At 53.2% G+C, this 27,404-nt stretch overlaps 1 protein-coding gene across 3 annotated transcripts in view; it reads right to left on the reverse strand.

The window, feature by feature from the left end:
• Window positions 1-10,170: 10,170 nt before the first annotated feature.
• The window catches only part of LOC133227823 (SPRY domain-containing SOCS box protein 1), a 134,493-nt gene continuing 117,259 nt past the window's right edge, over window positions 10,171-27,404 (reverse strand). For all 3 annotated transcript variants that reach the window (XM_061382827.1, XM_061382828.1, XM_061382829.1), the window contains 2 exons: window positions 21,062-21,892; window positions 10,171-12,206 (listed from right to left, as the gene is read on the reverse strand). In XM_061382827.1, coding sequence (XP_061238811.1) covers window positions 12,079-12,206; window positions 21,062-21,892 — 959 coding nt within the window. In that variant the 3' untranslated portion in view covers window positions 10,171-12,078. The remainder of the gene's footprint in view (window positions 12,207-21,061; window positions 21,893-27,404) is intronic.

The following is a 27,404-nucleotide window of genomic DNA, read 5'->3' on the forward strand; positions in this document are numbered from 1 at the left end:
TTGCAAATGAGCTGGAGATGACTGACTAAACTACAGCAAGGCAGCAACTCTGGTCTTGTCTTCAAGATGCTTCCGAGGGACATGATCCAAAACAGATGTGAAAACACAGATGAGTGTCCTGGAGCAAAATGCTGGAGGCCCCCCGGATATTCATTGGAAGGGCTGATACTGAAGCTGAAGCTCCAATACTTTGGCCACATGATGCGAAGAGCTGACTCATTTGGAAAAGACCCTGATGCTGGGAAAGATTGAGAGCAAGAGGAGAAGGGGGCGACAGATGATGAGATGGTTGGATGGCATCACTGACTCGATGGACATGAGTTTGAGCAAACTCTGGGATGTGGTGAAGGATAAGGAAGCCTGGCATGCTGTAGTCCATGGAGCTGCAGAGAGTTAGACACGATTTAGGGACTGAACAACAACAAACCCAGTGATCTGACCTTACCACTTCCTTAGTTGCAAAGTTACCTGGCACCCGTGAGGGAGAGGTGGGCACCCCGCCCAATCATCCTCACCACCAGCTTCATCTCTCCCCAGTTCCCTGCCCTCTGCCTGTCCACACCCTTCAGCCCTAGCTGGCGCCCCACCTTCCCCAGGACCCCCTTCTCCTTTTTCGGAACCACTCACAGGCTGCTCACTCTGTTCTGGATTGTGTTTCCCCAGGTCCCACCTAGGGCACCCATCTCAGCCATGCCCACCTCAGACCCCAGCAGTCCCCACCCTAGGCAAGGGTCCTCCCTGTCCCCTTTACCCCCTGAGGTCCTGGGAGTACAGGGTGGGAGCTAAGCACATGTGCATGGGAGCCCGACTGAACCTGCCAGCCCTGTGTGGGCAGTGTGGCCAGCTGCTCTGTGCCTCAGTGTCCTCATCTATAAGATGGGGGTGAGCGCAGACCCTGCACCTCAGGGAGAGGACTGCATGGTAAGAGAGCACTGGCGTGACACAAAGGCGTCCCAGTGTTCACGTGTGCTATTGCTCTGTGCTGTCCCTTAATGGTTTTTCTACATCCCCAGCCTACCCCAAGCCTGTTACAACAAGCCTGCTCATTAGACACATGGTGCGGAGCTGGGGGCCCCAACTGGACAGGAGGGAGCAGGAAACCCTTCTAGGAAACTGGGGGTGGGGGATACTCAGAGGGGATCCCCAACTTCTAGGGATGGCTCCTGGCTGCATAAGGAGGAGCCGTAGTACCTGAAGGCCAGGTGCTTTCTGGGAGCAGCAGGCTTCTGTCAGATGCGTATCTTTCTCACTTTCTCACAAACAGATATGATACAAAGATCTTGGGCTAGCTCGGGCTTTGCAGCTTCTCAAGGCTCTGCCCACGCTGAGGGCTCATTTGATCTTCGCAGCACCATGAACCCAGCCAGTTTTTGTTGTTGTTCAGTTGTTAAGTCACGTCTGATTCTTCACAACCCTGTGGACTGCAGCACGCCAGGCTTCCCTGGCCTTCACCATCTCCTGGAATTTGCTCAAAATCATGTCCATTGGGTCCATGATGCCATCTATCTCATCCTCTGTCACCCCCTTTTCCTCCTGCCTTCAATCTTTGTGGCCGAAGTATTGGAGCTTCAGCTTCAGCATCGGTCCTTCCAATGAATATTCAAGGTTGCTTTCCTTTAGGATTGACTAAAGGAAATCCTAAAGGATTTAATCTCTTTGCAGTCCAAGGCACTCTCAAGAGTCTTCTCCAACACCACAGTTCAAAAGCTTCAATTCTTTGGCGCTCAGCCGTCTTTTTTGGTCCAACTCTCACATCCATACATGACTACTGGAAAAACAATAGCTTTGACTATATGGACTTTTATTGACAAAGTAATCTATCTGCTTTTTAATATGCTGTCTAGGTTGGTCATAGCTTTTCTTCCAAAGAGCAAGCATCTTTTAATTTCATGGCTGCAGTCACTGTCCACAGTGATTTTGGAGCCCAAGAAAATCTGGAATAAATCAATATTGCTGGGAGAAATATCAATAACCTCAGATATGCAGATGACACCACCCTTATGGCAGAAAGTGAAAAGGAACTGAAGAGCCTCTTGCTGAAAGTGAAAGAGGAGAGTGAAAAAGCTGGCTTAAAACTCAACATTCAAAAACTAAGATCATGGCATCCGGTCCCATCACTTCATGGCAAATAGATGGGGAAATAATGGAAGCAGTAACAGACTTTATTTTCTTGGTAATTGATATTCTAAATCTAAGCCCCAAATTCCAGCCTTTGCGTCGCCTTGCCTGGGTCTCTGCACTTCTTTCGACTGTTGTGGGCTTCATCCTGCAGGGGGTGGGCCTGGGGACTTCCTAAATTCTGCCACAGGGAACCTGGGCTCTTGGAGAGAAGGTGCCCTGGTTGCCATCTCTCTTTCAAGTTCGCTGGAAGATTCAGAAGTTAAAAGCAAGCAGGGCTGGGAAAAAGTGGTTCGGAGGTGGGTCCCTGAGGACTGCTAGATCAAGCAGTCTGGGGGGCTTCCCCTTGTAGAGGGGGAGGCAGGCCCCCCGCAGGGCCCAGTGAGCTGCCCCCACCCCCGCTCCACCCAGCTCCTCCCAGCGCGGCCCCAAGAGGCATTTCATTTAAGGGAGAGCCAGATTCGAGCGCTAGCCGTGGATGTTCTCTTGCTCAGTGGACAAAACATTGCTGGCACTTTCAGGAGTGGACTGAACACTGTGTCCACTTTGGCAGCCTTCGGGATTCCTGGATGGACACAAGTGCGCTTTCACATGCAACAAGATAATTGCACAACCTCCCTCCCTCCCGGCTCCTCAGCACCCCGCCCCTTGTCCCCACCCTTTCCCCTGGTTGCCTGCTCTGTCCCAGAGCAAGCTTCTGAGCAGCCATTCCAAGTGGCCTCAGGAAGTGAACACTTGAGTCATGTGACTCTCCCCACAGGCCTCCTTGGAGCGGAGAGGGGCTGAGAAGCAACGCCCCAAGCCCGAGTTTTGTGGACCCCAATAGTCTCACAGTGGGACATCTTGGCGCACTTGACAAGGTTGGCCTCTGACCTGACACGGTGGCCTCAATCCAAAGATTGGTCTTACTGGTGCCTCCCTGGAACTTCCTTGGTTCACTGGAATTTCCAGAGGTTTGGGAACCCTCCAGAACCACCCCCCACCCCCAAATGAACTGTGGTCTCAGCTCTGGGCCCCTGTGGTTTTTCATGCTCCATTTGAAGAGGCTGGTTTCAGGTGGCCAAAGTGGGACCAGGATGGAAGAGCTGGGAAGAAAGAGTGAGGGCTGGGTCCATACCTCCCGGGGACAGCCCTGGCAGGCAAGGCCTGCTGCAAGGGGTGTTCATTGTAGAGCTGTCCATAGGGTCTCAAGGTTGGTTTTAGACCCTGCCTATCACTGAAAGGACTGATGCTGAAGCTGAAGCCCCAATACTCTGGCCCCCTGATGTGAAGAGCCAACTTGTTGAAAAAGACTCTGATGCTGGGAAAGACTGAAGGCAAAAGGAGAAAGAGGTGACAGAGGATGAGATGATTAGATAGAATCATGGACTCAATGGACATGAATTTGAGCAAACTCCGGGATACAGGGGAGGATGTAAATGCCTGGCGTGCTGTAGTCCATGGCGTCTTGCAGAGTCGGACACAACTTAGAGACTGAATAGCATCCCAGGGGAACATTCCACAAGCTTCTGGTGCCTTTGAGACACCTTGAAGTCAGGGCCATGCTGCCACCCCAGCCAGGTTGGATGCTCTGGGAATCAGGCTCCCAGCCTGGCTCCACTTAAGGCAGAGCAGGCCTGGGTTGTGCGGGAGGGAGCAGCAGGGCCGCTGAACAAAGGCCCATCGTGGGCCGGTGCCAGGGCCCCGAACCCGCTGGGGCAAGATGAACTCCGGCGGGAGGCAGGCTGCTAACCAGTAAGCAACTTGTAAAAACCCAACTCAGACACAACATCTGGCAGCTGCTTCAAATAGTTCTGTGTCTGAAGTTGGAGCTGCTCGCGGCTCTCCCGTAAATCAAGCCATGTGCAAAGAGGAGCCCTGGGCTGACCTGAGGCTCCCTGCCTGGCCGGGTCCCAGCCGCGCCCCCGGCTCTTGTGCTCTTTAAATAGCCCAGGGTTCGCATTCCATTTCCTTGTGTGGCTGCAGAGGCTGCAGGGTGGGAGTGCCTCCCTCTGTCCAGAGAAAGATGGGGAGGTGGGCAGTGAGAGTCCACAGGGCATGGCGCACTGGGGCTTCCTGGCCCAGCCTCAGTTTCTGATGACACCTGAACAAAGCCCATAACTTTCCAGACCACACCACCGGCTCACCGGAGCTGATCAGAGGGAAACCCAGAGAGAGGAGGCCGCGTCCTCTGTCCATGGTCGAATTACGAGTTCTCTCCACATTCTGGCCTGAGCCTGGCCTCGGGGCTTCCATGCTCAGCCTAGGTGCCCACTATCTATCAGTTCCACAGCCAACCTGCTCTTATGGGATAGGGCATCAGGGCTGGGGCAGGAGGGCCGTGGGGCTGTAGCTGATAACTCTGGGAATTCTCACCTTGCGGCAGCACCCACCACACCTAGCCCAGTCTGGCACTGGGCTATGTTTCCCACTTTTATTGTTTGTTTCATAAATCCTTATGGGCATCCCGTGTATATTCTTATGGGCATAAGTGGGTATCTTATGAACTCCATTCTAGGGATGTGTGTAGAGAGTTGAATAATGGCCCTTAGAAAGACAGGTCTTTGTTCCAACCCTGGAAACTGTCAGTGTGACCTTACTTGGAAAAAGGGTCTTAGGTGCCATTGCATTAAGGATCCTGGATAATTCAGTGACAATTGTCCTTATAATACAGACATGGAGACACACGGGGAGAAGGCCACTTGATGACGGGGGCAGAGTTGCAGGGATGTGGCCATCAGCCAGGAAAGGCTCGAGCCACCAGAAGCTGGAAGAGGCAGAAAGGATTTCCCTCCACGAGAGCCTCTAGAGGGAGCAGGGCTCTGTCCCCACCTGAAGTTTGGACTTCTGACTTCCAGAACAGTAAGACAATAAACGCGTGCTGTTTGAAACCACCCAGGGTCTGGTAGCTCACTGTGGCAGAAACCAGAAATGAAAACTGTGGAGACTGGGGGTCAGACAGACTGAGCCGGACCATGCTGCTCTTAACTGCTGGGTACTCTGCCGCCCTGACAATGAGACTGATTTTTAGAAAAGTGACCTCATTTCCATCCAGAAGGAAAGAAGCTCGCAGGCCCAGCGAACTGCCTTGCACAATGCCCTCCCGGGAAAGTCTCCTTAGTCTTAGTGCCTTAGTGTCTGTGCCACTGGAGCCCAGACAAGGGTCTCTGGGCCAAGACAAGGGTCTCTCACACCCCTGGCAGTGTGCAAATAATCACATTGGTGGCTTTTATTGATCACTTACTGTGCGCTGGGCAGTGCTTTAAGTTTTTACAAACCTACTTAAAAAAATCATTTATTTATTTATTTTGGCAGTGATGGGTCCTCGTTGCTGCGTGGGTTTTTCTCTAGTTGCAGTGAGCAGGGCTACTCTCTAGCTGTGGTGCACAAGCTTCTCATAGCAGTGGGTTCTCTTACTGCAGAACAGGTTCTAGGCATATGGGCTTCAGCAGTTGTGGCCCGGGCTCTAGAGCACAGGTTCAATAGCTGTGAGGCATGGGCTTGAACATTCACTGGAAAGACTGACGCTGAAGCTGAATCTCCAATACTTTGGATGCAAAGAGCTGACTCATTAGAAAAGATCCTGATACTGGGAAAGATTAAAGGCAGGAGGAGAAAGGGATGACAGAGGACGAAATGGTTGGATGGCATCACCAACTCGATGGACATGAGTTTGAGCAAGCTCTGGGAGATGGCGAAATACAGGGAAGCCTGGCATGCTGCAGTCCACAGGGTCAAAAAGAGTCGGACACGACTGAGTAATTGAACAACAACAACAGGCTTAGTTGCTCTGAGGCATGTGGGTCTTCCCAGACCAGGCATTGAACCTGTGTCCCCTACATTGATAGGTGGATTCCTAACCACTGGACTTCCAGAGAAGTCCTCAGCTTAATTTTTAAAAAGAGCCAGTTGGAAAGTGGTGAGGCAGGAATGCCTGGTACCGGCTACCCTCATGTACCCTGCCCTAAGCGCACAGTGTCTCAGTGGACCTCCTCAGCAGGAAAGTATGGCTATTACTTCATAGATGGAGATAGCAAGGCTCCTGGGGCTCTTGTTGCCCTACAGGCGGTGAGGAGGAGAGCTGGGCATCAGTCCTGGGCTCTGGAGTCTGGGCCCTTCCCCTGTCAACACATGGACCAGCGGGAAGGTGAGGTTCTCTACTTGGAGCCTGAAGTTGGCTCTACCTGAAGCTATCAGCAGCCTGATGGCTGCTTTGCTTAACAGAAATCATCGGGAAGATACTTCATAAATGGGCTTGGGTTGAAAATCTTTCAACAGGTGGGGCCTCGGGGTGCAGGTGTGAGGGAGAGTGGAATGCCTGCTCCTTATGCCATGAGGAGATGGGGGCATGTGGTCCTGGGTGGGCACCAAGGTCGTGGGAAGTAGCCGAGAGCATCTGTGGAGTGACCGGCCCTGATGGGGGGTGCTTGGGTCATGGCGCCTGTCAGCTCCTGGTTCAGCTTTCACAGGGCTGGTTTCACAGGCGAAGCCTAAGTTCAGGCCTGAGGTTTCCCCTTGGACCCATCCTGTTCACTCCTCCAAGACAAGCACCTCTGTGCCCGGGCAGGATGCTGGCTTTGCAGCCCCAGCTCTCTGGGGCTGTTGCTTGCACTTCAGAGTAGGTGGAGCTGATTCCCATGGAACCTTCCACTCTAGTGCTCACCAAGCTCCTCTAGATCACAGCTCCTTGCAGGTCTCTGAAGGAAGCCAAAGAGGGCCAGACCAGGGTCTGCATGGGTCTCAGAGGACAATGTCTCCCAATAAGCTACAGGTGTTCCAAGAGGCAGATTCCCAGATCCCACCTGTGGCATCAAAATTTCTGAGGTTTTGCTTTTGCCTCGAGGTCACCAGATGATTCAGAAACAGGAGGTATTTGAACTTCAAGTTAAGGGTCCTAGACTAGGTCCTGTTATTCCTATGCTTCTATAAGACACATTCTTAGGGATGGTTGTGAGGTCTACTTCAGAAGAGTCAGGGAAGGGATTCATGGGGCCTTTGCCTTTTGTACCTTCAAAGTGGTCACAGAGGAGGCTTCTGCTGAGCTGGGTGAAAAGACAGACCCCAGAGCAAGGTCAGTGCCACCTTCTATGCTGCCAGCTGCTCTTGGCCTCGGCTTTCCTAGTGGGAACATCCCTTCGGCCCAGGAATAGCATTATCAGACCAGCAGCTGTTCTCCAGACTAGGAAGAAAGGTTCCAGGGAGGTGTCAGCTTTCTCTTTTCTTGAAAGAAAGAAAAAGTAAGAGCAGAACCCCATGGACGGCAGAGAGGGCTGAAGCTGGGACAGGAATCCACCGATTCCACCAGGAGTACACTCGAGCAGTCCTGCCCGTCGGCAGCTGAACCCCGAGAAGCCCTCGGAGAGCCCTGAGCGGCTTCCTCCGGTCTTGCTCAGCCAGGACATCATTTGTTGATTCTAGAGTCCAATCCCTAGCTCATGATTTCCTCCTTGGTTGCCATGGCCCCGCACAGAAAACACAGCAAACTCCTGGCCCCAGGCAGCTCATTTATTTCAAATATTCCTTGCAGCTGGCCTCCAACCATGTTTGGGTGTCTGGACTGGAGCATGAACTAATTGCTCTGTCTTCGGCCCCCTCCCCAGCTCCCCCAGCATACTTTATGGTTCAGTAAATCCACATTCCTCATCTCGCCGCCGAGGAGGAGCAGGATGGAGGGCGGGTGGGGAGTCATGTGCAGAAGATGGACGGTGGAGGGAGGAGGGGGCTCTTCCCATCTATGGCCAAGCCCGAGAGCCTGCTACCTGCCTGAAGGCAGGGTATTAATTACAACCACATGGGCCAGTCTGCACCATGGTTTTATTAAGACCGCTCCCTTCAACACGAAACCCTGCTCCCCAGAAGTCTCCCGGTAACACAAAGGCCCTTATTTTCCCTCTGTGTCTGCCACCCACCCCCATCCCCTCTCCACTCCCTGACCCTTCTCCTCCTGCTGCCATCTCCTTCTAAGCAAGTTGGAGTGGCAACCCAGACATGAACTCCAACCTAAAAATAAGTTCAGCCCAACCCTTTCCTCCAACTGCATCTGGGGAAGGCATCTAGGGGTCCCTTCTCCCAACGCCCACCTTGATCTTTGAACTTTACCTGGGAAGAAAGCATATCTCTCAGGAAGTTGGATGAGAAATGTTTGGTCCATTCTCAGAGACCAGTTCCAATCTGGGAACTGTCATTCTCCAGAGGTGCAAGAGCTATGAAAGCATGTGTTTACACACTTGCTGATATGTCTGGCTCTGTTCTAGAGCCTTATGTCACAGGACTTCCCTGGTGGTACAGTGGTTAGGAATCCGCCTGCGGATGCAAGGGACACAGGTTCAATTCCTGGTCCAGGAAGATTCCACACGCTGTAGTGCAGCAAAGCCCTTGCTCCACAACCACTCAGCCCACGTGAAGCAACTGCTGAAGCCCCTGTGCCTAGAGCCCGTGCTCTGCAACGAGAGAAGCCACTGCCATGAGAAGCCCATGCATCACAACTAGAGTAGCCCCCGATCACTGCTGCTAGAGAAAGCCCACGCACAGCAACACAGACCTAGTGCAAACAAAAATAAATACTTTTTTTAAATATGTTTTTTAAAAAAATTAAAGACTTCTGTCACTCTTGCTACCCTCCTCAGAGACGGGGACCATGGTGACGCAACTTTGCAGAGGCTCACCAGGATCACACAGCTCATGAGGGTCAGAGAAACACTGGAACCCAGGTCTGATTCAGGAGGCCATGTGCTCCTTGCTGGTCCAACCCAGCCACACACTGAAAGGATTTCCCTTTACCCTGCAACTTTCCCAGGAATAGAGTTGACCTAGTCACCACCAGTGGTCTCCAAACTCTCACAGAAGGTCACCTGGGGAGGTGGAGGGAGTCACGCATCCCTGGACCTGGTCCCAGAAATGTCCATTCTGTCCATCTCAGGCAGGGTCCAGAGATGAGCATCTTAACTAACGTCCCTCAGCTGGGTCTGATGCAAGTGGTCTCAGGAAAGCTGGCCAGGAGGTTCTCAGAGAAAGCAACAGGGGCCCTTGGTCCCAGGGGTCTTGGGCCTCAGACCAGGGCAGTTTGCCCAGTACCAGCAGATCCCAACATGCCTTTAGAATGAAAAGTGCCCACAGGGAGCTGAGGGCTTCCCAGGGGGCTCAGTGGTAAAGAATCCGCCTGCCAATGCAGGAGACGCAGGAGACACGAGTTTGATCCCTGGGTTGGGAAGATCCCCTGGAGGAGAAATGGCAACCCACTCCAGTATTCTTGCCTGGGAATCCCCATGGACAGAGGAGCCTGGCAGGCTACAGTCCATGGGGTCGCCAAGAGTTGGACACGACTGAGTGACTGAGCACACACGTACACACGCAGGGAGCAGAATGCACTCTTGTTAATTCTTTGGAAACTAGTCATGATGTGTGGTTGTATCTAGTAAACTTCTTGACTCTTCACTTTATCAGTCACCAGTTGTCTAAGCCAGAACTTCCTATCTTCTCCGCTGGGGTGTGGAGTGGGGAGCAGCTAGCAGAATGGGCTCATTCAGCCTTCCTGTGTGCTTGGCATTGGGGATGTAAAGATGGGTGAAGGACCAGCTCCCTTAGCTGAGTGCCCAGTGCTTGGACTCTGAAAAGCCAACAGTCAACTCAACAATGAGCCAAGGGTCCTTGCTGATGTGCAGAATCCTTTCTACTAGCTCAGCGAGTCCCTAATTCTGAGCTACAGGCTCAAGAACTTCTGAAAAGGATGGGGATGTTCTAGGATCATCCCTCTGGGATTCTCTTCCTCCATCTGGGACCCCTGTTGACACTCCACCCTCCTCCAAGGGCTCTGGGGGGTCACCCCATTATCTGTTGTTGGAAACCATGGACCCGGGAGGGGTTCGTCATGCCCTTTCCCTTCCCCTAAAGATCAAAGTTTGGGAAGATCCCCTGGAGGAGGGCATGAAAACCCACTCCAGTATTCTCATCTGGAGAATCCCATGGACAGGGGAGCCTGGCAGGCTACAGTCCATGGGGTCGCAAAGGGTCGGACACGACTGAAGCGACTAGGCACAGCACAGCACAGAGCTCAAAGAGGGACTCCAAAGCGCCTTTGTATTTTAATAAACTTTCCTTTATTAGGTTACTGACTATTATCAACCATCATAAAATAGAACAGGAGTTTCAAAACTGTACAGGCCACAAAGCTCTGGGCTGAGAGGAAAGACAGATGGGACTGAGGTTCGGGGAGCTGGGGTGTCAGGGGTGCAGAGAGACAACAAGGAGCCCGGGGGTTTGTCCAGCGTCTGTGGGAGACGACTGGGTCAAGGCGATAAGGCTGAGATCTGTCTAATGAGACCCTCTCATGTGTAACATTCATCAGAACATGGCCCACCCTGAAACAGGAGCGAGGACAGTCTTTAAACGTCTCAGGTTTGGTTCCTCCCACCCACTGGGGGAAAAACAAACCTCCGAATAGCAAGGGGACATTTACATTCCTCACCCAGTCTTGGCACCAATTTTGTGCTTTAAAAAATATACTCCACTGGAAGACTTTTTTTTTTAAAAGGTACCCTACAGCAGCTGTTTAAAACATATTTTTTACGGACAAATATATATGCATATATATTAAACATTTTAAACAAATAAAGTCATCTATTGTACCTGTACAGAAATGAACAGAAGGCAGATTCTAAGAGGGTGGACTTCAAGACATAAGAAAAGGTGACTTGGTGGCAGGTGCTGGGGTCTGCTACGTGGGGGAGTTGTGCAAGGGAGGGTGCTTCCCCCCCACTGCAGGCTGCCCGCCCCACCCCACCCTGCCCTACCCCACGGCTCTGGGGCACTGTGATGAACCGAGGCTATTCCACTTCAGCCCAGAGCCCGGACAGGGGCACCAAGCGGAGACAGGCACTGGCTTCGAGGACACACAACTCTGCTCTGGTCTCCCCCCCGCCTGCCCTGCCCCTGGCCTCTCAGACCCACTCATCCCCCGTCTTGTTTCGGCAGGTTCTCGACAGGGGAAGCCAGAGCTTCCGTGTATTCGTGTGGCAAATCTCAGGTAGGAAAGCGAAAATGAAACCAAACCCACACCAAAAAACCCCACAGAAGACTAAAAAAATAAAACCACGTGCAAAAATGGATGAGCCTGAGTGACAAGTGGCTATCTGGGGGGACGCGGGGAGCTGCCACCGCCCTTGCAGACAGGTCCCTAAGACACTCATTATTGCACGTGAGGTGCCCTTTCAGGGGCCCGCTCGGGCACTCAGGAGCAGAGCCCCCTGGAAACTGTAGATCGAGGGGCCCACACAGAGGTCCCCCTGTGCCCACATGGGGACACATCACAAACATGACCCAGCGAAAGGGCCAGTGAGGCACACACATCCCAGGAAGGGGCAGGTGGAAGCAAAGCAACAGAACACTCCAGAGAGAAGTGACCCGAACAAAGTGTCCTTTCTAAATGGAATAAATAAATGGCTTTTGTTACTGTTAAAAGAATAAATACAGGGTTTGGAGGCTCCGGCAGCCAGGACTGATGCTGGGTGCTCATGTGCCTAGGGCAGGTCCCATTTTGGTTTCTGCCTCGGTGGCCATGGTGAGCTTCTGACATCCTGAGCTTCGTCCGCTGCGGCTGCCCTGCTGGGCGGGTGCTGGCCCTCATCTAAGCACCTCTTCGCACCCCTGGGATCTGTTCTCGGCACCGGGGGGTCCCGGCAGGTGTGGGGAGCACCCAGGCCACCCCAAGAGTAGGTAAGAGCTCGGGGCAGCAGTTTATCCTCTGTGTTTTTTCCAAGGAGGGGCTGTGATATGGCATGCGGGGGACTTCTGCCAAGGTCCAGAAGGGGAGCAGAAGGGCCCGTATCCAAAGCCGTCTGTGTCCGGCTGGGCAGCCAGGGAGGATGAAAAGGAAGTCGGGACTTCCTCCCACGCCTCGGACGCCGGTCCAAGGCTCGTGGCGCTGTGGTGGCTCAGTGAGTTGGCACCGGGGGGGTGGTTGTGCTGGCGGTCCCAGGCGGAGCATCACTGGTAGAGGAGGTAGGCCTTGAGGGAGGCGGGCAGTGGCAGCGCGTGGATCTCACCCAGGCGCCCCTTCCCCAGGGCCAGGCGCACCGAGCGACGGCAGAGATCCATGAGTGGTAAGGGCTCCGCTGCGGATAGGAGGAGAGAGAGGACGCCTGTTAGAATGGCTCTGGGTGGTTTGAGAGCAAACACCAACAACAGCAGCAACAGCATCACTTACTGATACCCGACGTTTTTTAAAAAAAATGTTTATTGATCTATTGATTTGGCTGCACAGGGTCTTGGTTGATCAGACTCAGGCCCTGTGCATTGGGGACTCGGACTCTTTGCCACTGGACCACCATGGAAGTCTGGATACTAGTTTTCATACCCAGATGACTACAAATGAACTCCTTTTACTTTTTTTTTCTGGCCATGCAGTGTGGCCTATGGGATCTTAGTTCCCCAACCGGGGATGGAACCTGGACCCTCGGTAGTGAAAGCGCGGGGTCCTAACTTCTGGACCACCAAAGGCTCCCCTCATTTTACCTTTTTTTAAAAAAAAATTATTTATTTTTAATTGATTGATTATTGCTTTACAATATTGGTTTGATTTCTGTCTCATTTTACATTTTAAATGAGTTATTAATTGCTAACACAGAAAACTCACTGGGCCAGGCCCCCTTGTAAGCCCTCATTTAATCCCCATGATGGTCTGTTATGAATGATCTAATAATCACATACCATGATCATCATCCCCATTTTATTGATGAGGAAACTGAGGGATAGAGTCCAAATAACTAGCCCAGGGCCACACCACTGGCAGGACAAGGAGCAAGGGTTAGGATCAGGGTTAGCTCTAAGCCACTGAACTAGAGGCCCTCTTCATGGACTCTCCCCTGCATATATCCAGTCTCAGACCCCACTTGGTCTTTCAGGAGGAGAATCATTCTATGTTAACCTGACTGCTCACAGGGACGGTTCTCCTCTCCATTTTACAGCTGAGGGCACTCAGGTGCAGAGGGGGCTGAAGCGCCAGGATTACAGGCTGGGGTCCAAACCCCTGCAGTCGGGGCCCAGTTCATGGTAGAGCTGCATCAGGAACCTGGATCCCAAGGGCCTTCTGGTAGCAGCCTGCAAGGGCACCTCTGCCCTCGTGTCCCTGGGAGGGCCTAAGACCTAGCTTCCTGCAAGAGAGGCTCCACACAGCCTGCGTCTCAGATAAACCCTCTGCTCCAGAAGGAACCAGAAAGTCATGCCCTCCAAGGCCCCAGAGGCTGCTGAGTTGTCGTGGGCTCTGCTTGTCTCCTCTCCCCCCATGCCTGGCTGACTCCTTGCTCTCACCCATGAAGCCAGGTACAGGTGAGCACAGATGAATGGCTCGGGGTCCCTCCCCGCCACGGGGTCCTGGACACACAAAGAGCTGAAGTGAGTGGATCTGTGACCTTGTCCACAGTCTCCCCAAACCTCCTTGTGAACAAAATAAAAGGTCAAACCGAAAAACTGAGAAAACCCCCAGCATTTCCCTTGAGATCCCATTCCACCAATTAAAAAGCGACAAAAATTCTTTAATATTCACCAGTGTGTCTCAGAATATTAAAAAGAATATTTAAAAATTCAGTCATTGGGAATTCCCTGGTGGTCCAGTTCAATTCCTGGGCCGGGAAGATCTGCTGGAGAAGGGATAGGCTACCCACTCCAGTATTTTTGGGCTTCCCTGGTGGCTCAGCTGGTAAAGAATCTGCCAGCAGTGTAGGAGATCTGGGTTTGATCCCCAGGTTGGGAAGATCCCCTGGAGAAGAGAAAGGCTACCCACTCCAGTATGCTGGCCTGGAGAATTCCATGGACTGTATAATCCATGGGGTCACAAAGAGTTGGACACAACTGTGACTTTCACATACGTCACATACTAGTGGTTAAGACTTGGTGCTTATGCTGCCGAGGGCTTGGGATCAATCCCTGGTCAGGGAACTGCTGCTGCTGCTGCTAAGTCGCTTCAGTCGTATCCGACTCTGTGCGACCCCATAGACGGCAGCTACCAGGCTCTCTGTCCCTGGGATTCTCCAGGCAAGAACACTGGAGTGGGTTGCCATTTCCTTCTCCAATGCATGAAAGTGAAAAGTGAAAGTGAAGTCGCTCAGTCGTGTCCAACTCCTAGCGACCCCATGGACTGCAGCCTACCAGGCTCCTCCATCCATGGGGTTTTCCAGGCAAGAGTACTGGAGTGGGATGCCATTGCCTTCTCCGGTCAGGGAACTAAGATCCGGCAAACCGCGCACTGTGTGGCCCAAAATATAAATAAATAAATAAAAATTCAGTGACTGAAGACCAAATCCTAAGGCTGGTGGTTTTTGGGGAAATAGGGAATGACTGAGTAGGGGTTCCCTTTGGTGATGATGAAAGTGTTCTAAGATGAACCACACCAGAGGCTACACAGCTGTTAGTAAGCTAGAGGTCACCACACGGTGCAATTTAATGGGTGAATTGCATGGCATGTGAATTATATCACAGTAAAGCTGTTATTTAAAAAAAGAATACATCTTAGGCTTGACAGGGCATTTATGAAATTCCAGGCTTTAAAAGAAGACAGACAATGGCTCTTTATCTCCCCTGGGCAGTCCCAGGAGACAGGATAGTCCTAATAGTGTCATTTGCTCAGTCATGTCTGACTCTTTGAGACCCCATGCAGCCACCCTGCCAGGCTCCTCCGTCCATGGAATTCTCCAGGCAAGAATACTGGAGTGGGTAAGCCATGCCCTCCTCCAGGGGATCTTCCCAACTCAGGAAGTGAACCCAGGTCTCCCACATTGTAGGCAGATTCTTTACTGTCTGAGCCACCAGGGAAGCCCAGGAGACAGGATGGAAGTGGTAGATGTTTTTCATGGAAAGCTTTGAAACGGGGCCTTTCCTGGAGGAAGGATTAACTAAATGATGTTCCATATGTTCTGGTCAAGGATCCCACAGACTCCTGGGGGGTCGGGATGGAATCATCCCACCTGCTGGCCTGCAGAGACCTGGTCTCCTTCACTGGACCTGCCTCGGGGACCCCAGCCCCAGCCCCTCACCTTCACCTGCATAGCAGCCTGGCCTCGAGCAAATGGCTCCCTTCCCACAGGCCTCAGCTTCCCCAGATGGAAGACGAGGGGTCTGGACCAGACGCTCCCCAGAGTCCCATTGGCTGAGCCTGAAGTCCAGCAATGCCAGGATGAGGAGCTAGTGGTCCTCTGAGCCTCTGAGTGGGGAATTGGGCTCCTCTCCTCCACTCAGAGGGCTTCCCAGGAGGCGCAGTGGTAAAGAATCCACCTGCCAATGCAGGAGATGTTGGAGACACAGCTTCAATCCCAGGGTCAGGAAGGTCGCCTGGAGAAGGAAATGGCAACCCTCTCCAGTATTCTTGCCTGGAGAATCCCAAGAACAGAGGAGCCTGGTGGGCTACGGTTCATGGGGTTGCAAAGAATCAGACATGACTAATCAACTGAGCACGCATGCTTCCACTCAGAAACTCTCCTCCATCCTCCTCCAGCACTGCCTCATTCAAGGATGTGGCTCAGCCCCAGAGGGGCTTCCCCTCATGTCTGAAGACACTTGAGAAAGCTTCAAAAGCCACTGACTATGATGGAGAGCCTGCTGGGCCATGGGAAGGGCTGAGAGGGAGTTCCCATCCTCACCTCTTGGCTAAATGGGTATCAAATCAGCTCATCAACACCTTCAGGAAGAAATGTTTCTAAACAGCAGGTCATCCTCAACCCCACCCATTGCCGATTTTGCAGGAGGCAAGACTATAATGCCCGGGGTCCTGGTCTGATTGCAGAGACCGAGTGCAAGGCTCCAGAGATGGATGTGGACATCATGCCAGGAAAAACATCTGTCCCACAGATTCTGGTTGGTCACTACCCGGACCCAGAAGGCCTTCCCGCCCTCAGTCCTTTTACCCAGGGTGGGGAGTGTGGGGCTGTAGGGTCTGTATCCGGCTCCATCCGCATGGAGTATGGCTCAGGAATCAGGAAGTGAAGCTGGCGCTATTTACGGGGGCAGAAGGACAAGGAACTGGACAAGGCCACGTGCCCACATCCACATCTCCACGACGAGCAACCACCTGGTGGACGATTTGAACATGCACAGCCAGGGTCACCTCCTAGTTCTCCAAGAGATGCTCACCCGCAACCCCAGAGCCTGGTTCTGTGTCCAGTCCACGGGCGGTGAATGGACTTTGGGTCTGTGAGGTCATGGATGTACGTCTCAAGTCAGGAAGTGCCCAGTTCAGAGACGTTTCCACCCACCACCTTCACAGCTCCCAGGTCCTGGGAACCAAAAAAAGGAGAATTTGAAAATGCTGAACTGCAAGGAAATGCTTCCTTAATGGGAGGTGCCATTAAAAGTTGGGGGGAGAGGTGCAGGAGGACTCTCCTTTGAATGACAGCTGGTCTGCTGCTTGAAAATAGGCCTTTCCTGGGACTTCTCTGTGGTCCACTGGCTAAGACCCCATGCTCCCAGTGCAGGGGGCCCAGGTTCAATTCCTAGTCAGGGAGCTAGATCTCACAGGCCACAACTAAGACCCGGTGCAGCCAAACAAATAAATATTAAAAAAAAAAAAAAAAAGCCTGGGCTAAGTGGTAAAGAATCCACCTGCCAGTGCAGGAGACACGGGTTTGATCCCTAATTCAGGAAGATCCCACATCCCGCAGAGACACTAAGCCTGTGCAGCACAGCTATTGAGCCTGTGCTCTAGAGTCGCAACTACTGAAGCCCACAGTGCCCTAGAACCCGTGTTCTGCAACAAGAGAAACCATCACAATGAAAAGCCCAAGCACCGAACCTAGAGAGTAGCCCCTGCTCACTGCAACTGGAGAAAGCCCTCACAGCAATGAAGACACAGCACAGCTTAAAAAAAAAATAGGCCTTTCCTTCTGATTCTCCAGGGAGTGGGGTGGGCAGGCCTAGGAGCCAAACTGGGCCCTGTCTCCCCCTCCAATGGCCATTGCTGCCCCTTCTTCCCAGAAAAGAGCAAGATGACACAGCAGCCCCTCTGGTTGCAGCCTCAGCCCCGGAGACCTTGAGCCCCAAGGAAGAGTCAGAACAAGTGGTCTGTGATCAGAGGTGGTTGGACAGTGGTGGAGGTCACACAAGGACACACAGCCTTTGCTCTGGCCCTGTCCAGGCCAGCTCAGCCCAGGGTCCCGGCACTGGGGCAGGGATTCTTCCGGGGAGGGTCCACCTGGCGTTCGGGGGAAGGCAGACTGGGAGGACAAAATGCCCACTGCAGTACCCAGGGTGGGGTGAGGTGGGGGAAGGGGTGAACAGGACTCTGACAACTCTGGCTGACCCGCTCTGCAAACAGCTGCTCCCTGCTGAGGTCAGCACCGGGCAGCTGGGTGAAGTGGGACTGGGTGGAGAAGGAGGGAGTGGACTTTCCAGACGACCCAGGGAGCAGTAAGAAGATTGCTCGAAGACTGCAGAGCCCAGTCCAGGCCTGACACCAAGAAGATGTATCTGGTCAGACTTGGCCAGGGCTTCTGCCTGTCATGCCCTGTTCCCTGGGTGGACTCTGACATCCCTTCTTCCTCAGCTGCCTTGGGGAGTAAAGCAAACCCTCCTGGGCAGAGGACTTGGGTGCCCTTTGACCTCACCTGACAGATACTCTGGGCTCTGTCTCTAACTGCCTCGTCTTCCCCCGAAGGCAGCAGCCCAGGGAGGGGAAGGAACTGTGGGTGGGACAGCACCCCTCCCACCAAATTCAAGTCCATCTGAAAACCTCAGAATGTGACCCTGCTGGAAACAGGGTCTTTGGAGATGTAACTGGTTAACATGAGGTCACATTGGAATAAGGCTTCCCTGGTGGCTCAGCGGTAAAGAATCCGCCTGCAATGCAGGAGCCACAGGAGACTCGGGTTCTATCCCTAGGTCGGAAAGATACCCTGGAGGAGGGCATGGCAACCCACCGCAGTATTCTTGCCTGGAAAATCCCATGGACAGAGGAGCCTGGTGGGCTCCTACGGTCCATAAAGTCACAAATAGTCAGACATGACTGAGTGACTGAGCACTCACACATACTGGAGTCGAATGAGCCCTGTCCTTATAAGAGGTCACAACCAGAGCAGGCCACATGACCACGGAGGCAGAGACTGAGTGATGTGTCCACAAACCAAGGCGTGCTGGGACAGGACAGACTCTCAGAGCCCTGAGAAGGAACTGCCCTGCCCACACCTTAGTTTCAGATACCTGGCCTCCTGAACTGAGATGAAACATCATTTCTGTTACTTTAAGCCTCCCAGTTGGCAGTCATTTTTTCCTGTGGCCCCAGGAAATAACCACACCCCCTCCTCTCTACACCAGCCCCTTCCTCAGGCTTTTGAACCCACCCTATCCAGATGACCCTTGTCAGGGTCACCAGCCATCGCCTCACCGCCAAAGCTGATGGACAAGTCTTGAGTATACTTGACTTGGCTGAGTGTACTTGACTTGGCATGACTTTGTCCTTCTTGAAGTCCTTTTTTCATTTGGTGTCCAGAACACTACTCCTCCCCCCAGCCTCTGCTACTCCACTTTTCCTTCCTCATCATCCACCCTAAACAATGACTCGCCCCAGGGCTGGGCCTCAGCCTTCTCCTCCTTCCTTTCCTTGGTGACCTCATCCAGGGTTAGAGCTTTCAGCTCCATCTCCACTGACCACTGTCCTGTCTCCAGACCTGCAGAGTCACTGTGACATGCTGAGTGAGCATCACAAATGTCACTTCCCCACGTCCACGGTGCCCACCCTGGCCCTCGTCCCCACCCGCACCTTTCCTCTGGACAACCATCAGGGCTCCTCCCTGGCCTCCTGGTGGCCCCTCGTGCCCCTACCATCCATTTCTACACAGCAGCCAAAGTGACCCTTCTAGGACATAAGATCAAACACCCTGCAGAGGTTGGGGTTGCTGCCTTACCCTCACAGGTTTTCCCACCCGGATCCTCCTAAGCCAGCCAGCAGTGCAGAGTGGGGCCCATTCATGTCTGATTAGGAGAGTAGAAGGCTAGAAGCCAATGGGGCCCTGGCACTGCCTGGCGTTATTGTGGGGACAGAGGAGCATCCTCATCAGACACCAAGAGTGTGGAGGGGGCTTAAGCCTCTGGGCACTTCCAGTCTCCCCCCTCCACCCCGGGGTCCAGCTCAGGGGTGGCCTTCTCATAACACATGCCCTCTGCCTCCATCCCTTTAAGTTTCCCAAACAAGAAAAATTGCAAAGACATCTGACCTCCCATCTAATGCAGAGCTGACAGGGCATTGACCGATCACACCCATCTGGGCCTCCAGGACTGCTTTGGCAGAACCACCGCCGAGCCTTGTCCTGACTCAGCAGGGGAACAGTTCTGTTCGTGCACGCCCTGATTCGCCATGGGGGAACAGGCCCCTCCCGGCCGCTCTAAGGTCTGCCTTCTGTCCCAGAGCTGGGCATGTAAGCAGTAAAACTGTGCACTCCCGGCATCAGCACTGATGGATCTGTTTCCAGAGGGGCCAGGGCTGACCCGTTCTTGGAAAGACCAAGTCTCAGAAGCCTGGACCCAACAGTTCACTCCTCTGTCTGCACAGAGCAGGCATTAAAGGACTTCCCTGTGGTCCAGTGGCTAAGACCCTGAGCTCCTAATGCTTGGAGGTCGGGTTCAATCCCTGGTCAGGAAACTAGATCCCACATGCTGCGACTAAGAGTTCGCATGCTGCAACTAGAGATTCCATATGCTGCAATGAAGATCGAAGACGCCACATGCCACAACTAAGACTCAGTGCAGCCAAATAAATAAATATTACAAAAACGGGGGGATGGCACTGAACTCCCTGGGGCTGTAGTCACTCTCTACTAGGAAGAGATAAGCAGGACTACAGGCCAGGTTCCCCTGAGACCCTGGGTCCCGGGCTCCCAATCCCTGCCCATCCCTGCACAGGGTAGATGTGGCTGTGAACCTTCTAGCCTGATTTGTGGAGAGAGGGACTCACAGAACTTGCCCTGCTGGTTCCCTAGACCGGGTCTGAGTGACTTCCTCAGGGAGGTTACCTGCTGGATACACACCTGCCAGGAGTACCAGGAGGACCTACAGTGCTGGGCTACACAGGTGAGGGGGACACCCCACCTGGCTGTGGGCTCACTGCCCTCACCCTGTCAGAGCCTGCCAGGAGCAGCAAGGGAAAGATGGGCAGCGGAGGGTTCCAAAGAGAAACATCTGTACCCCACGGAGTACAGGGGATATCTGCTGTCGAATGAATGAGAGGTCACTGGCTTTCACTATGTGGGCAGCCCTAGTACCCCCAGGACGCAAAGCCCAGCTCAATAATACGATGGTTACTGTGCTAGAAGGTGATCAACTGCAGATCAAACCTGGAGGCAGGTCAACCAGAAACAGACCACATCTGTCAAAGACCATCCATCCACTGACCCTTTCATTCATTCAACATCCATCCACTGACCCTTTCATTCATTCAACCATCCATCCACTGACCCTTTCATTCATTCAACCATCCATCCACTGACCCTTTCATTCATTCAACCATCCATCCACTGACCCTTTCATTCATTCAACCATCCATCCACTGACCCTTTCATCCATTCAACCATCCATCCACTGATCCTTTCATCCATTCAACCATCCATCCACTGACCCTTTCATTCATTCAACCATCCACCCACCCACCCATCTACTTCGTTACTTATTCATCCATCCATCCGTCCATCTGTCCACCCCTCCATTCATCCATTCACTCCTTTAGTCACTCACTCACTCAACTATCTATCCATCCATCCATCCATCCATCCACCATCCAGCCATGAGGGGCTGCCATGTAATCTGCAGACTCTAGCTAGAAATCTCATCTAATCTGAGGCAAGGCAAGAGTCTGAGGATCTGAAAGTTGGGGTGTCTACTTAAAGACATTTAAATGCAACAACTGTAGACTTTTAGCTGGGCCCAGCCAGGACCAGCAGGGCACAGGGAGGCCAGGGACACCACCACCAAAAACAGAGCCGAGGACACTTACGGTCAAGTCCATTCAAGTAGCGCATGCGGATCTCACAGTGGCCCCAGACAGCACTCACTACAGGATACAGTTTTTTGCCCTTGAGTCCCCGAAAAGCTACTCCCATGTACTGTCCATCCACAATGAAGCTCAGGGTCCCGTCGTCCATATCCAGGGCCACTAGGAAGGAGTCGGGGACAATGAACGTCTCGTCCGGCTCCAGAAAGGCCGGGTACGTCTTGCTTGGCTGGTTTTTGCCGTCGTGGTAGAGCCGGTTGCGCCCCAAGTCCCAGCCCCAAGACTCGTGGTTATTCCCAACGAGTGTTGTGTACCCCACGGAGTGCAGGGGGGCGTCTGCCGTTGCCACCCCCACCACGGCGTGGGTGCCCCGCTGCCTCATGGCCCACGTGATCTGCCATACGTGCAGCCCACGCGTGTACCCGACTTTGCCCCTGATGGCGTCCGTGCTCTGCGCCACCGGATGCCGGTGGAAGATGAGCTTATCGTCCTCTTTCACGAAGACGTTGAGTGAGCGGTCATTATTGTTCCAGGAGTGGAGTAGCTGGACGTCATAGGACACGGGAGGCATGTCCAGCAGCAGGTCCAGGCGGGTGGGCTTGCAATAGTCCAGACCCTGGAGCTCCTGCTTCAAGGGCCGGTACGTGGGGTCCCTCATGTCCACCGTCTTGATCCCTCCAGTGACCTTCTGCCCCATGTCGGCCTCCCGTTTCACCTGGTCACCAACTCCCAAGACAAACTCATCAATGGCGGGGCCACTTCTCCAGTTTTCAATCAGGCCGGGATGGCACTCCTGAGGGAGGCTGCTAGGTGATGTGGAGCATCCGGTGCTGCCTAGTGGGTGGGAGGAGAAACAGGAGGTGAGCTGGGGGTGCAGAGAGAAGGGGAGAAATCCACTAGGTTCATACATCACACAGGCATGTCCCTCCCATCACATCTGATTCCGGGCAGACCGGAGCCTCTGCACCGAGTGACATTCCCTCTGCCCCTGCAGCTAGGTTAGCATAAAGGAGGGGGCCGTGCACCTGGAAGTCTGTGTGGAGAGGTGGCCTTGGGGGCAGGTGTTACGCCCAACTGTGTCAGGTGTCCAGCCTGAGGCTTGCGAATTCATCACTGTTTCTCAGGGCAGAAGGCCAAGTTGGCCTGATCACAAGGTCAGCTCAGGGCAGTGGGCGTCTCCTCTGGTCAAAGCAATGGGAGGCTTACTCCCAGCACCTGCTGTTTGGAGGGCAGGTGAATCCCTGCATGGCAGCAGAAACCATTTGAGGTGCTGATTCCCAGTCCCTCCTCTCTCTTCCAGCACAGCCACCTCCGAGGATGTACCACCAGTTCACACTAGGGAAGGGAACCCCAGGGTGGGCATAAAACTCCTGGCTCAGTGGCTCCAGGGGGCACATCAACGCCCCCCCCCCCAGCTGGCCCAGAATCAGGTGGGCACAGGGCTCTCACTACCACCCCTGAGTGGTTCTGGACCCACGTTTAGACAGCCATCCTCTCCCACCCACATTCTTCAACTGGTGTCTAGTGTTTGGCTCCTCCAGTCCCCACAGCCCATCTGGGAAAGAAGTCCGACTCCAAGACGACTCATTTCCACCCAGGCTACACCATCCCTGTGTCCTTTAAGGGAGATCAGAGCCACAGGCCGGAGGGGAGAGTCCACTGTCTGTCCTCTCTGTTGGCAGCACTGGGAGGAGGGGCTGAAATGTGGGACAGATAGGACTCTGGTCACCCCCGCCACTCCAGTCCCCATTTCCTGAGCCTCACTCAAGAGAGAAGGTGCTTCCTGCCATCACAACCACTACCTCCCACTCCCCTGGCCCATGGGAGGGCCTCTTGGCTGCCTAGTTTGGGGGACAGGCTCCGAGGACTGGCTTCCCAGGTGACTCAGTGGTAAAGAATCCACCTGCCAGTGCAGGAGATGCAAGAGACATGGGTTCAATCCATGGGTAGGGAAGATCCCCTGGAGGAAGACATGGAAACCCACTCCAGTATTCTTGCCTGGAGAATCCCATGGACGGAGGAGCCTGGTGGGCTACGGTCAATGGGGTCACAAAGAGTCGGACATGACTGAGCATGAACGCTCTCACGCTCTCCCAGGACTGGCCAGACAAGGCAGCAGGCAGACTCCTGGCTACATAAACAGGAGTAAATGAGGACACAGAGGAGCTGGGCAAGAGGCCATGGGTGCCTGGCTGCTGGAGAAGCACCACAGGGTCACTTGTTCCCAGGAGCACGATGGTGCCTGGGACAAGGACAACACAAGGGAGCCCAGTGTGGGGCTGCAGTTAGCGTGTCATTTTCCCTCCAAGGTACAAGATGAAGCGTCTGCCAGGGGATGAGGGCAGGGACTGGCTGCCGAAGATCTGGCAACCTGGGACCACTGGCCTCCCCACTGGGCACCCAGGGACCCACAGGACCAGGAGGACAGGAGGGATCTGCAGTGAGATTGGCTTCCGATCTGGAACTGTTTTCTTCTCATCAGCTGGGACAAGATCTCCAGAGATGCCCCATCCTCAAGGCGGCCAGGGGTCCTGGGAGGCAGGCTCTTGGCAAATGCCCATGTGGGAGTGCTTGGACCCCCTTATCTCAGCGAGTAGGTCATTCCTCTCACCCTCCAGGCTATCACCCTCTTGTCAGCTGGCTCAAGCCTCATAGCAGGAAGAACCTCTCTCCCTGAATCTCATGGGGTCAAAGATCCCACCCCACACCACCCATGAGAGCAGATGGAGAGAGTGAGGGGGAGGCTAGGGATGGGGTAGGGGGAGAGGAGACCTGGGCAGGTGGGAAGGAAGGGTGGTGGTGGGAAAGTCCTTCCAACACATTAATTTAAAATATTTGGGGAGAAATGAGTGGGAATGGAGAAGGACCACAGCAAGGAGGTTGAGGTCAAGTCAGAGATGGAAGGAGGGAAGGGCTGATAGGGTGGTGGGGGGAGAGGGGGAGAGAGGGACAGAGAGAGCTCGTGGGCTAGTACATCTGGGCCTGTGCACACACGTAACCCCTACTGTAGCTGGATCAAACCAGTCAGTCCTAAAGGAAATCAACCCTGAATATTCATTGGAAGGACTGATGTCAAAGCTGAAGCTCCAATACTCTGGCCATCTGATGCAAAGAGCTGAATGACTAGAAAAGACCTTGACGCTGGGAAAGACTAAAGGCAGGAGGAGAAGGGGATGACAGAGGATGAGATGGTTGGATGGTATCACTGACTCGATGGACATGAGTTTGAGCAAGCTCCGGGAGATGGTAAAGACCAGGGAAGCCTGGAGTGCTGCAGTCAATGGGGCCGCAAAGAGTTGGACATGACTAAGTGATTGAACCACAACACAGCTGGACCAGGATCAGCAAACTCTCTGTCAAGGGGGAGCTGGTAAATGCTTTAGGTTTTGTGGGCCCAAGAGTCTCTGTGCAACTCCTCAGCTCTGCCTTGTCGCCTGAGAGCAGCCACAGACATCACATAAATAAAGAAGCCTGGCTGAGTTCCAATAAAACTTTATTTACAAGAGCAGACCAGGAGGTAGTCGGCCAACCCCACACACGGATCAGGGCAGCAGGAAAGCACGAGATGTTTGCTGGGAGGAATCGTGTGGCAGCAAGGTCAGTCCAGCCCCAGAATGAGAGGTCAGAAAAGACAGTGTAACCTCTCAGCAGCTGGTCAGCTGTCTGTCCGAATCAGCCAACTGCCTGCTCTCCATCTCCTGTCTACTTTCAAATGTGGCCGCAGGGACCCACTAGCCCTCTTTTTTGGGGGCCGCAGGGACCCACTAGCCCTCTTTTTTGGGACTATGGCCTGCCAGGGTGCTCCCCCCAGGCTCCTTCCCATCCTAGCCTCCAGACTCTGCATCATTCCTCTGCCAGCCCTGCTCCTGCGGCTTCTCATCTTCAGCCCTCTGCCTGAGACTCATCCGACGCTTTTCTGAGCCTCAGTTTGCTCTTCTGTAAGATGGGTGTCAAAGAGGAAAGCCCGTCCCCAGGATCAGAGCAGAGCACGTGGTTGTGAGGGTTCCATCTCCTCTCATACCCTGGGGGGTATGGGGGTGGGAGTGGGGGGGTGGGAGGAGAAGGGAAGCAGGAGTAGTGGGCAGTCACAGTCACAGGACAGGGACACTGTGATTCACACTGGTACTGCAGATGGACTCGCTTTCCCCCGAGGAGGGACACAGAGGGATACAGCTCTCACAAACACGGGTGCATACACACACACACACACACACACACGTCACACTAGAAGCCTGGCAAGGCCTCATGGAGTCTGCATTTACTTTCAGGAGAGGGAATGAGATAAAAACTTCTGAGATAGGGACTTCCCTGGTGGTCCAGTGACTAGGACCCCACACTCCCTATGCAGGGAGCTGGGGTTCGATCCCTGGTCCGGGAACTAAGATCCCACATGCCACAACTAAAGATCCCAAGTGCTGCAACAAAGACCTGACACAGCCAAATAAATAAATATTTAAAAAATTAAAAATAAACATTAAAAAAGAAGCTCTGGAACAGAGGGGAGGGACGTCTTCAAAGCCCTGTGGTTGACTGGCTTGGACGTTTTCCACCTACCATGAACACGCCCCTCCCACCGGATGCCACACCCATCATGCTGGGACAAAAGTCAGCTCATGGTTCACCGTGAAAAGGGATGTGTCTCGGACCCTCTAATGGGCAAGAGCCTTCCACATAGTGTCTTTCCTGGGATGGGGTGGCCCGGGACTCTAAGAACCCACCAGAGCTGCCCATTCACAATGGAATTCCAGGTGGACCCCCAGCGCTAAGTGGATGAACCCCTCCCACTGTCACCACCAGCAGCCAATTACGTGCTCTTGGCTTAGGGTCTGGGGAACAGCACTCCTATCCCAAAGCCTGGCTTCAGAGAGGATTTGCTGGGGGCCACAGCTCTCCACCGAGAGGAAGACCAAAGCCTCACACAGCACCTTCCCTCCAGCTTCTTGGGCTCCTCCAGTGGGCTCTCTGCTCTCAGAGGGCAGGGGAACCAGATCTAGAATTGGAGGACGTGCCGGGAAGGAAGCCCAGAGCTGGACAGTGACCCCCAGTGAGTGGGGAGGAGTCAGAAGCACCTCTGAAGCCCACTGTCTGGGAGTCCAAGACCTGGGCCGGAGGAAGGGTACTCAGCCTTTGCTGATCTAAGGCAGCAATCCTCTCTGAAGCGGGAGGGAAGGGCACACTGATATCTGTCTCCTGGGCACACATGGTTGAGAACACATACACCCACGGTTTTCACTATGCAAGAGGAAAGTAATGCCGACAAGCTTCTATCGCTGATGGAGGGACCAGCGAGCCTTGTGGGATGCACAAGGAACAGGGGAAGATGTGGGGGAAAGGCTGTTTGTGTACAGGTGTGGGCATGTATCCCAGACAGACAGACTCCACTGGGACATGCTTCTCGTCATATAGGTGCCACGTGACAGTCTCCAGTAAGGTGTAAAACATGCTGCAATCACCCACTGACCACGCTTCCAGGGGTCTTGTCTGTAAAACCCTGCAGCCCTGCACACGGACATGTGGGCAAAGATGCCCACTGCACCATGAACTCCAGCAGCTGTGGAGAGAAGGAGGTGGCCCCTCAGATGTGCTGACTTAACGTGACATGTAACATGACACTGTTATATTTTAAAAAACAAATTGGAGAACAACATGCAGAGCACGAACTGGCGTTTGTAAGAACAGAATTTTTAATAGGCATAGAGAAAGGTCTAGAAGAATAAACACCAAAACTGTCACAACAGTTAATACTGGAGAGTGGGGGGTGGGATGCATTAACTTTAAGGACTCTTTGAATTGAAAAAAAATTTAATGCATGTATTCTGTTTTGCAATGAAAAGGATGTTTAAGCACACAAAAAAGAATAAAAAGGTGGACATACACTGATTTAACACACTACATTCACAACAGCAAATTGTTCTCAAAGCAACTCCTAAAGTCTTTCCACATGTGTCACTTCTTATAAAGCAAACAGAGGATAAATACTTAATTTACACAGGAAGATATACATGAAGGAGACAGCAGGGCATTTAAAATACAGGACAAGAATTCCCAGTTACAGCTCTGGAGCCATCCCCCCAAAAGAGGACAGTATTTCTACAATAAGTTTTCCCAAGACTTCTAATTGCACTGCTTTTACATCTCAAATTTTATTTTTTCCCAGCAAAAATGGGGTAGCTATTTGTTAATCCTAAAGGAAATCAACTCTGAATATTCATTGGAAGGACTGATGCTGAAGCTGAAGCTTCAATACTTTGACCACCTGGTGTGAAGAGCTGACTCACTGGAAAAGACCTTGAAGCTGGGAAAGATTGAAGGCGGGAGGAGAAGGGGCAACAGAGAATGAGACAGT

The sequence above is a fragment of the Bos javanicus genome, chromosome 16 (genome assembly GCF_032452875.1).
Source record: "Bos javanicus breed banteng chromosome 16, ARS-OSU_banteng_1.0, whole genome shotgun sequence".
NCBI classification, from domain to species: Eukaryota; Metazoa; Chordata; class Mammalia; order Artiodactyla; family Bovidae; genus Bos; species Bos javanicus.